Source organism: Schistocerca piceifrons, chromosome 2, assembly GCF_021461385.2.
Source record: "Schistocerca piceifrons isolate TAMUIC-IGC-003096 chromosome 2, iqSchPice1.1, whole genome shotgun sequence".
Lineage (NCBI taxonomy): Eukaryota > Metazoa > Arthropoda > Insecta > Orthoptera > Acrididae > Schistocerca > Schistocerca piceifrons.
The window spans coordinates 750,570,489-750,582,588 of NC_060139.1; the positions used below are offsets into that span (position 1 = coordinate 750,570,489).

Genomic DNA, 12,100 nt, shown 5'->3' on the forward strand with positions numbered 1-12,100 from the left:
CCACAGAGAATGTCGTATACACAAGAAGGAGTGGCCTACTTCATGTTGCTTATAAGGATGTACAGAAATGGGTCACAGATAAGCTATTCATTTCATAAAGAAGAGCACATTATCCCTCTCTCCAAGTACATCCATTCACTCATGATATTCTACTTCAACAGTGGCAGATGACAGCAATGTAATGACATGATTCATCACAGGCTGTGCCTGACAAACCTATTAGGTCAACCACACAATAGTATTAATTACTGAAAGCAAGTTTCACTCTGAATACTACCTTTACAGCAATTCATAGTGTTTAGTTGCTTCTTTGGACTGTATTGTGATGGACCTTAATGTAAAAAAGGCCCACACATTATAACTTACAATTCATAAATATCTGCAATTTCTTTTTGCAGTCATCAGTAAGTAGACAAAAATAAGCAATAAAGTAAATGTGCATCACATCTGTCTGTCATGATAAGATTTTTCAAAAGATTTGTTCTTTTATTAATTTGAGATGAATGTTCAAACCTTGAAGGAGCACTTAATCTACAAAAAATAAAGTTTTGAGCTGTTTTACAATTCACTTGATCCACAAAAAAACATTATTACAGCATTCAACAAAATATATCTGAATATAATTTACATAACAATGGAATGAAAGTTCTTACACTCAGTACTTCATACAGTCTCAAAAATGTCTGGCAGTCTGAAGAATATATTACATGCATAATTATATACAATCACATATACATATAAATTTACAGTAGCTATGATTTTAATTTTCCAGTTACACATCACACAGACTATTACACTTTTCTTGTAAACATATGATCATAATCTGCTGACTAGCTTTAAGTGTTCTTAAATCAAATGACTTCACTGTAGAGAGACTGCAGTGACTAGCAGTTACCAGAAAGGGCACCTGGAATAAAAGAAGCATTGTAAAAATATTACCAACAAAAATAGTATTATTTTTATAATAAAGCAGGAGAGAACCCGTAAATCATGGTCAAAAGTAGTGATATCAGTCCCCCTCCTACCTCACACTGCTCATATGAATCGGAAGTGGCTCCACACACTTATCAGTTTCAACAACATTGAGGTTTACATTGTCATATCTTGCGAATAAACCATTTCATAGACCTGCTTAAAGAAATCCTGGTAAAGACCACACACACAACATTTTGACATTCTCCTTGCACTCTATACATGAATGGAATGTGGAATAAGCCTTAATAAGTAGTACAATAGGAAGTTCCGAGAACTGAGGCAGGGCAGCAGTGGAAGAATTGCAGACCCCCCTCCGGAATAATAATAATAATAATAATAATAATAATAACAATAATAAGGCAAGGTGCTTCTTGGGACTACTATGGGGTGGTGCTTAGAGATTATGCTTATAAGGGTAAACCACCACAGGAGCCTACTTATGAAATATCGTAATGTCTGGATGACGCATTGTGGAAAACTGTCCAAGGGGGTATTTTTGCTCCAGGTCATTCTGCACAGGATGCAGTCACACATGCTGCTTCTTTGAGCTATCAGTTTTTGCCTCCCCCCCCCCCCCCTTCCTTCCCACCCACATTCCTCTGACATGGTACCAGTGACTTCTTTCTCTTTCCTTGGATGAACAAACAATTGCTTGACAGGTACTTCCCAAATGACGATGAGATGATTTTCAAGGTGGATCATTTCCTAAACAGCTGAGTTGCAGAGTTTTATATTGAAGTTCTCCACCATGTCATTCATTGTTGGGAGAAATGTGGTAAATTCAAGGATAAATATGCAGAGGGCTAACACTATCATCAAGTTTCATGGTTGCAGCTTCATGTTTTCAAGGTGATAATGAAAACTTTATGACTACCCCTTGTATTCAATAAAATCGTCAGATGGAAAAAAACATTGGATTTATAGCTGACATAATGATCAGCAATTGTCCACTGTTCGTAGTAGCCACTTCTAAGTTGTGAACAAAATTATATAATGGAGCAATCCATAACAATTACCATTCACATGAGATACGTATACTTTTAACACAGTTTCACAAAATCTATAACAAAAGCCCTTGAGAAATACAGCTTTGCTTCAACCTGAATTAGTATAGGAGAACTTATAAGCAAATGCTTACAACTTCCATTAGACTTCATCACGATAGTGAGAAATTAAGAATTTGAAAAGGGGTTGGGCGAAAAGATCTAATGCAGCAAATTACTATCAGGGGCCTCAGAGCAGATTCTTAACCTGGGACAAGATGGTTGGTTGGTTGGTTGGTTGGTTTGGGGAAGGAGACCAGACAGCGTGGTCATCGGTCTCATCGGATTAGGGAAGGGTTGGGAAGGAAGTCGGCCGTGCCCTTTCAGAGGAACCATCCCGGCATTTGCCTGGAGTGATTTAGGGAAATCACGGAAAACCTAAATCAGGATGGCCGGACGCGGGATTGAACCGTCGTCCTCCCGAATGCGAGTCCAGTGTCTAACCACTCTGGGACAAGAATGAGGGAATGTGTTGTTAAGGGAGCATATCCTAACATCCACTTTTGGGAATAACACTGTACTTCTTGTTCTAAGAGGAGGAAAAATTCAGCAGTTAACAGGAAAAAAAAATTAATAAACAAAGTTTGAAAGCTAGTCTTAAAACCCATTGCAATAATACTTAAATAATGTATTAACAACACATCAAACAGAAAATTCTGCAAATTAACAATGAAGTTATTAATGAATTTTTGTATTTTGGACAGTTGAAGGCAACAATTGGAGTGGCAATAACACACAAACGAAAGATTAAAAGTTGACTGCACAGCACTGCTCTGCTTTTATTAAACCGAACTGTCCTATTATGTTTGTATTCTCTGACATAATTATGACAATCTTTCCTTTGTAAAATGATAATTTCCTCTTGCTCACTGTTTATTGTACATTTGCTGGAGGCATTCATTTGCAATGATACTATAAATATATCCATTTCTTTCGATTCAACACTGTTCAATATTTCTCTCCTACCCCCCCCCCCCCCCCCCCCCCCCTCTTGTTCAACCAATCCTACTCACCATTCATTGATAAGACTAAGTATTTACCATCACATGACATTTTAAATTCCAGCCTCTCCTAAACAGTGAGTTGATGAAACTTTCCTTTTCATAATATTGTTACATTCCATAATGAAAATCCATTGTTTGATTGTAAGTTCTTTTCTAGTGTTTATAATTTCCCTTCTTCATTCAGAATATTATGCTTATCTTTTATTGAATCTCGTTTAGTGCAGTTTTCTGGTATAACTGATGTAATATTATATATATAACCTGCCATTTGGTAAAGAATACTTTTCGTTTTGTATTTTTACTTATTGCAGATTTGATTCCTTTTGTAAATCACTTTAATCACACATATAACAATGCATTGTCATACATATGAATATAATGAGTGTGGAAGTTTTTTTAGCCATTTATGATAAACATTGTAATTTATACACTTAGCTACTCTTTTTTGGCAATTAGGTAATGATATGCGCAGTACTCTTTCATGGCAAAGTTCAGGCAGTGGTACATATGAGATAATGTTACAGACAGTCCATGAAAGACAAGACAAACAACAGAGATATATGATATGATGTGATGACATTACATATCAATGACATCTCGTAAGTCTTATCAACTAGACCTCCCCCTTTAAATTCTCAATTGCCGAAGGGAATAGACAACAACTATGGCCAATAACTAATAAACATCTTCAGAATATAGAAAATTGTTTTATGTTATTTCAAATGGTTCAAATGGCTCTGAGCACTATGGGACTTAACATTTGAGAACATCAGTCCCCTAGAACTTAGAAGTACTTAAACCTAACTAACCTAAGGTCATCACACACATCCATGCCCGAGGCAGGATTCGAACCTGCGACCATAGCAATCGCACAGTTCCAGACTGAAGCGTCTAGAACTGCTCAGCCACGGCTGGCTTTTATGTTATTCCTGTAGCTCTGTTATACTATGATAAGGTAATACAGAAAAAGAAGGTGCTGTAAATCTTACTTCGCAAAGTGTTCTTTCTCTGTTTTTATAGTATAGCTCAATGTTTTAATATGCAAAACACTCACCAGCCAATATAACATTGACACAGATTTTCATTAGAAGTGGCTTGTTGTATCAAGAGATCCACTTGCTTTTGAACTGTCAGATCTTTCTCATGGGAAAAGTCACAGCCAGTTAACTTCTCTCGAACACGTGTTATTATCGCTAAAGCCTTCTTGTTCAGTGCTTCTGGTTGGTTGTTGTCTCCTATATTGCAGAAAAGAAGCATTACTTCGCTGTTTAACAATGAATGTAGCTATATAATCTATTGTCTGTACAAAAGACATTTAACATTGCATTATAATAAATTTATGGTTAGTAAATATGTTTGGACAGTGTTGTCAAAATGGCCACCATGGATTGGTGAGCATATATTTTTCTATTATCTCCTTTACTGTTTCTGCATAAATACGTGGCGTCATTTGATGTTTTTTTATTATTATTATTATTTTCTGGTCTCTCTTAATATTGCTTATATTATCATTGCTTACATTATCATTGCCCTCAAGTAATCAATGATGCTAAGATAGTTTTCTGAGTAAATAAAGTTTGAGAAAAAGTTGGAAGAAGGAACATTTCTGCCATATAGAGCACACAGCTGGAGTGGAAAAAGAGACAGAGAGAACAATGATGTGTCAGATGTAGCATAATGAAGAAGTGTCTTCTTGAATATGAAAGAAGTTGAAGTATGCATTACAGTCAGGCTAGTGTAAATTGTTTCTACTGCCACTTCACATACCACTTCTCAAAATATGGAAAGCAAGGATCTTGTGCAGTAGAAGACATCTGTTTCACAGCACTGACAATGACAAAGTGCTCATAGCTCTTGAGGTATGCATTTTAGAACCCGAGATTACAAGAGTTTTTTTGCTCTTAATGATTGTTCCTGTCATATCCCTGAATATTGACCACTCCTTCTGGGACACCACTTACCTAGCAACAATACTTCACTTCCTTTTGTCAGGACTGTCTGCAACTTCTGAATGTGATGGACACAGCAGCATGATGGTCATGTTTATGATGTGAGACAGCAGGAACATTACTGTCTGCTGGTCATCTATCATTTTTTCTCTCACTGTACTCTATGCAGCTTGTTAAGCTGAAAATACTTTGATTACTTTCTTTTAGGACCAACTCTGTCTATGGAGAACATGGTCTGTAGCAAAAATGTGGTTGCAGCAGTGAAGAACATAATGCATTCTTCATTTCACAGTGGCCACAAGTTGAGAAAAGCAAACACCAAGTTAGTGGCGAATGAATGTGTTGTGACTGTGTTGAACTGTTTTGTCATTTCAAATGGATGAAAACGTTCATCTTCTGAAAGTTCCTGGCAGTTTAAAACTGTGTGCTGACCAGATCTAACTCAGAACTTGGTCTTTTCACTGGCAATGCTCTTACTGACAACTATAATGGTGGGGACTGGTCAAGAGTCTCGCTAGGATAGCTATTGGTCACAGCATTACCCATAAACAGTGTGGTTTCAGTTTTGAGTCCCACTCTGGCAAACAGTTTTAATCTGCCATGTTGTTGTTGTTGTTGTGGTCTTCAGTCCTGAGACTGGTTTGATGCAGCTCTCCATGCTACTCTATCCTGTGCAAGCTTTTTCATCTCCCAGTACCTACTACAACCTACATCCTTCTGAATCTGCTTAGTGTATTCATCTCTTGGTCTCCCTCTACGATTTTTACCCTCCACGCTGCCCTCCAATACTAAATTGGTGATACCTTGATGCCTCAGAACATATCCTACCAACCAGTCCCTTCTTCTAGACAAGTTTTGCCACAAATTCCTCTTCTCCCAAATTCTATTCAGTACCTTCTCATTAGCTATGTGATCTACCCATCTAATCTTCAGCATTCTTCCGTCCCACAACATTTCGAAAGCTTCTATTCTCTTCTTGTTAAAGTATTTATTGTCCATGTTTCACTTCCATACATGGCTACACTCCATACAAATACTTTCAGAAATGACTTCCTGACACATAAATCTATACTCTATGTTAACAAATTTCTCTTCTTCAGAAACGCTTTCCTTGCCATTGCCAGTCTACATTTTATATCCTCTCTACTTCGACCATTATCAGTTATTTTGCTCTCCAAATAGCAAAACTCCTTTACTACTTTAAGTGTCTCATTTCCTAATCTAATTCCCTCAGCATCACCCGACTTAGACTACATTCCATTATCCTTGTTTTGCTTTTGTTGATGTTCATCTTATATCCTCCTTTCAAGACACTGTCCATTCCATTCAACTGCTCTTCCAAGTCCTTTGCTGTCTCTGACAGAATTACAATGTCATCGGCGAACCTCAAAGTTTTTATTTCTTCTCTATGAATTTTAATACCTACTCCAAATTTTTCTTTTGTTTCCTTTACTGCTTGCTCAATATACAGATTGAACAACATCGGGGAGAGGCTACAACCCTGTCTTACTCCCTTCCCAACCACTGCTTCCCTTTCATGTCCCTCGACTCTTATAACTGCCATCTGGTTTCTGTACAAATTGTAAATAGCCTTTCGCTCCCTGTATTTTACCCCTGCCACCTTTAGAATTTGAAAGAGAGTATTTCAGTCAACATTGTCAAAAGCTTTCTCTAAGTCTACAAATGCTAGAAACGTAGGTTTGCCTTTCCTTAATCTTTCTTCTAAGATTAGTCGTAAGGTGAGTATTGCCTCACGTGTTCCAGTGTTTCTACGGAATCCAAACTGATCTTCCCCGAGGTCGGCTTCTACTAGTTTTTCCATTCGTCTGTAAAGAATTCATGTTAGTATTTTGCAGCTGTGACATATTAAACTGATAGTTCGGTAATTTTTACGTCTGTCAACACCTGCTTTCTTTGGGATTGGAATTATTATATTCTTCTTGAAGTCTGAGGGTATTTCGCCTGTTTCATACATCTTGCTCACCAGATGGTAGAGTTTTGTCAGGACTGGCTCTCCCAAGGCCGTCAGTAGTTCCAATGGAATGTTGTCTACTCCGGGGGCCTTGTTTCGACTCAGGTCTTTCAGTGCTCTGTCAAACTCTTCACGCAGTATCATATCTCCCATTTCATCTTCATCTACATCCTCTTCCATTTCCATATTATTGTTCTCAAGTACATCACCCTTGTATAGACCCTCTATATACTCCTTCCACCTTTCTGCTTTCCCTTCTTTGCTTAGAACTGGGTTTCCATCTGAGCTCTTGATATTCATACAAGTCGTTCTCTTATCTCCAAAGGTCTCTTTAATTTTCCTGTAGGCAGTATCTATCTTACCCCTAGTGAGATAGGCCTCTACATCCTTACATTTGTCCTCTAGCCATAAAGGTTCAAAACAACACACAATATTCTACATCTTTTGAGTCTACATAACAGTCACTGATTAAAACTGTTGGAAAAGTTGTGAGAAACACCTCGCTGCACTTTATGATAACTTCTTGTTTAAGTGACACTAAATTCATTAGCAATACCAGCGCATGCCACACTTCTAAGGAACTTGCAGTGCCTCAGCATCATGATGTCACAAAATTTTCTCTGTGCCAACCAGTTTATTTTTTTCTATATCTGATTTTACAAGAGGTGTGAACACATTTAATTTGTTTACCTGCTGAGCTGACATGTGTAACTGTGTTACATTTTTACATACTCTACTTCCCATCCTTTTCTAAAGTATTGACATGAAACTTAACATATCTTTAACTACTGTAACTTAGGAAACTAATTTTGATAAATTTGGCCATGTCTGCTATGCATTGGGAGTTACCTTACCGCCTATCTCTCCACACAGTTTTTTCTTTCTATTATATTTCTTTCTAGAATTAGTTACCATTACTTTTTTGCCCCTCTGTCAAAGTTATTATACTGTTAATTATGTTAGGTTTATCATGGGTGTAACACAAGCTTGGGATTTAAAAAAAATCAAGGAAAAACTGGCTATCCCTTTTCTGATTTTTACTCTCAATACGGTTTCTTTTCGATTACAAACAGATGTCAAATTGTAAAATTAAAAAAAGAATCACAATATATGGAAAGATCGTTGAATTCTCTGCACATACCTATATTTTCCATGCTGCCAGGCACACCCTTCTTAGCAGCAGTAGCACTTAGACTGCCACCCGCATCCAGTATATCACCATGTTCTTGTGATGATGATGAAACAGACAAATCAGTTTGGGCTTTTGAGCGTTTTGCTTTGGGTGTGGCATTATCAATGAGTCTCCAGTTCAGCAGTGGATCGTACACAAATGCTTCTAGAACTGCCATTAGACTGTCCTTGTTGCGATGAAGCACAGACATAACGGACTCACATGTGCGGCGATATGTCCCTTCTATTCCTGTAACCTACAAGCAGACAATTAATGTTGTTTTAACTGCAAGTCATATTATCTTATGTGGCAGTGTTATCATCCGCATGCAATTGCTGAGCATACAATAAAGTAAATAAGTAAATAAAATAAAGTTGTGAGCAAAGTAAACAATTGAGAAAACTAGTTTTTATTTTCAAAAAGAAAACAAATAAGGAAAGAAAGCACTCATTGAGAAGAAAATGAAAATATGTTGACTGATATTAACTTCCTTTAAAGTGCAGAAGTTTTTCTTGAATCTAAATTTTCTTCTGGGATATAGTAAGTATGTTAATTTGAGACTTTCACATTCTTTCATTATCATGAGTCTCTATTATGTACATTGTGTATTTTTCTTCTACATATTTTGCTCTGTCCCCTTCGCAGTTTTCATGCTCTTTGCATGTGTCACAAGATAAACCAGAAATGTTTTACAGAACAGCAAATGACAAACTGAAAATATGGTCAAGTATAGGAAGGAAGTTAGATCATAATTAAATAATCCCTCCTAATGCATTACAAGTGGAGCACCAACTCAGTTACACAAAGTGAAAGAAGGAACTGCCCCTGGTCCAGCCAAAGAAATCTTCCCACTATTTACTGTTGTAATTTTGGGAAACTATGGAAAATATAAATCAGGATGGCTGGATAGAGATTTGAATTCTACTCCAACCAAATGCACTGCAGCACATTCATAATTCTGAGTATACATATTACTGTATTTTATATTCCGGGTTGGATTACATGATTTCCATTTGCATTAAGAGTCTTTTCATTTTCTGTCAACAGATCATCCTTTGTACAGATTTGGTTCACTGTTGAACACAAAAGCACACCTCCAAAATCAAATTTTCATTCGACAGTAGAGTATGCACTGATATGAAACTTCCTGGCAGATTTAAATTTTAAAATTGTGTGCTGAACTGAGATTTTACTCCCGAGTTCAAGTCTCAGCCCGGTATACAGTTTTAATCTGCCAGGAAGTGTAATCAAAGCACATGTTGCTAATACTGTGGTATGTTGATAGATGTTATGAATTCTGTGGTATGTTGATAGGCATTGGGAATTCTGTGGTATGTTGATAGATGTTGGGAATTCTGTGTTGTGCTTTCTGATTGTTTTATATCCGTCCTAAGTGAGCTTAAGATACTTAGGCAGAACTTAGGTTTGTGAGCTTTAACTGCAACATGATACATTCAGCATCCTATTTGCTTCTCCGTTATGCAGGAGTGAGAAAATTTTGGTCTTCAAATGATTTGCATTCAGAAAGTTATCATCATAGTAAAATCAACAGACAATGTCAGCTTTTCTCCCACTTCTTCGAGTTCTTGCTTTGTGTAAATAAACTGTGCCATTCCATCAACATGTTGGTCATTTGCGAGGATGTTATGTAGACTGAAGCAAGAGTACTTGCTTAGGGAAATCAATTCTTATATAATACCCATTTGCTGTTTTTTCCAAGAAGACTCACACAGAACCTCTGGTTTTGCTGAACAAATCCAATAGAAATCCTTTGTTAGCTGACGATGCTTCCACAGTAGCAAATAAATTCTGAGTTCAAACATAATGACGTATCTAAAAAAGAATGATGTCCCTCATGACAGCCAGCATGGATTCCGAAAACATCGATTATGCGAAACCATACTCACACTTTTCTCACAACGGACTGAAAGCTTTGGACTGAGGCAGTCAGGTAGATTTCTGAAAAGCTTACTGTCAAAAGTATGATCATGTGGGGTATCAAGCAAAATTTATGACTAGATAGAGGACTTTTTGGTAGGGAGGATACAGCATGTTGTCTTGGATGGAGAGTCATTGTCAGATGTAAAAGTAACCTTGGGTGTGCTGCAACGAACTCTGTTAGAACCCTTGTTGTTCATGTTATATATTAATAGTAACCACAAACTTTTTGCAGATGATGTAGTTATCTATAATGAATTACGGTCTGAAAGAAGCTGCATAAATATTCAGTCAGCTTTTGATAAAATTTCTAAGTGGTGCAAAGATTGACAACTTGCTTTAAATGTTCAGAAATGTAAAATGGTGCACTTCATAAAAAGAAAAGAAAAAAATTCTTATAACTATACTATCAATGGGTCACCACTGGACTCGGCCAACTCGTACAAATACATGGGCATAACACTTTGTAGGGATATGAAATGTAATGATTACACAGGCTCACTGAAAAGTAAAGTAGGTGGTAGATGTGGTAGACTTTGGTTTATTGATAGAATACTGGAGAAATGCAGTCAGTCTACAAAGGAGATTGCTTACAAAACACTTGTGCCACCCATTATAGAATGTTGCTCATGGGACACGTACCAAATAGGACTAGCAGGGGATTATTGAACGTATACACAGAAGGGCAACACGAATGGTCGCAGGTATGTTCAACTTTTGGGAGACAAGTCTCAGACATTATGAAGACATCGAACTGGCAGGTTGTTGAAAAAGTTTCAAGAACTGGCTTTAAATTATGACTCTAGGCATACGAGAGGGTACCAAAAAAAACCTGGAATAACATTGCCATGTGGTGTGCTTGTGTAGTACGCATTTCTGCCGCTAGACACACACAGCGCAACTCATTGCCAGTTCAGTGCCGTGTCCTTTGTTGGCCTCGCTTGTTCTGTTCATCTGCAGTGATTTTTTTTTTTTGATAGTGCTATTTCATTCTTGTTTTGTTTTTCATTAAAGCAAGTTTAAGTGAACAACATGCAGCTGAGAAATTCTGTTTTCTACTGTGCTGGTACTGCGAACGGGGAAACTACAGCCGTAATTTTTCCCGAGGGCATGCAGCTTTACTGTATGGTTAAATGATGATGGCGTCCTCTTGGGTAAAATATTCCGGAGGTAAAATAGTCCCCCATTCAGATCTCCGGGCGGGGACTACTCAAGAGGACGTCATTATCAGGAGAAAGGAAACTGGCGTTCTATGAATCGGAGTGTGGTATGTCAGATCCCTTAATCGGGCAGGTAGATTAGAAAATTTAAAAAGGGAAATGGATAGGTTAAAGTTAGATATAGTGGGAATTAGTGAAGTTCGGTGGCAGGAGGAACAAGACTTCTGGTCAGGTGACTACAGGGTTATAAACACAAAATCAAATAAGGGTAATGCAGGAGTAGATTTAATAATGAATAGGAAAATAGGAATGTGGGTAAGCTACTACAAACAGCATAGTGAACACATTATTGTGGCCAAGATAAATATGAAGCCCACGCCTTCTACAGTAGTACAAGTTTACATGCCAACTAGCTCTGCAGATGACGAAGAAATTGATGAAATGTATGATGAGATAAAAGAAATTATTCAGGTAGTGAAGGGAGACGAAAATTTAATAGTCATGGGTGACTGTAATTCGAGAGTAGGAAAAGGGAGAGAACATAGTGGGTGAATATGGATTGGGGGTGAGAAATGAAAGAGGAAGCCGTCTGGTAGAATTTTGCACAGAGCATAACTTAATCATAGCTAACACTTGGTTCAAGAACCATAAAAGAAGGTTGCATACATGGAAGAAGCCTGGAGATACTGACAGGTTTCAGATAGATTATATAATGGTAAGACAGAGATTTAGGAACCAGGTTTTAAATTGTAAAACATTTCCAGGGGCAGATGTGGACTCTGACCACAATCTATTGGTTATGAACTGTAGATTAAAACTGAAGAAACTACAAAAAGTTGGGAATTTAAGGAGATGGGACCTGGGTAAACTGACTAAACCAGAGGTTGT

The 12,100-nt window shown here is 37.4% G+C and overlaps 1 protein-coding gene across 2 annotated transcripts in view; it reads right to left on the reverse strand.

Moving 5' to 3' along the window:
- Nucleotides 1–513: 513 nt before the first annotated feature.
- The window catches only part of LOC124775056 (serine/threonine-protein kinase mTOR), a 269,759-nt gene continuing 258,172 nt past the window's right edge, over nt 514–12,100 (reverse strand). For both annotated transcript variants that reach the window (XM_047249846.1, XM_047249847.1), the window contains 3 exons: nt 8,085–8,370; nt 4,077–4,257; nt 514–907 (listed from right to left, as the gene is read on the reverse strand). In XM_047249846.1, the coding sequence (XP_047105802.1) occupies nt 892–907; nt 4,077–4,257; nt 8,085–8,370 (483 nt within the window). In that variant the 3' untranslated portion in view covers nt 514–891. The remainder of the gene's footprint in view (nt 908–4,076; nt 4,258–8,084; nt 8,371–12,100) is intronic.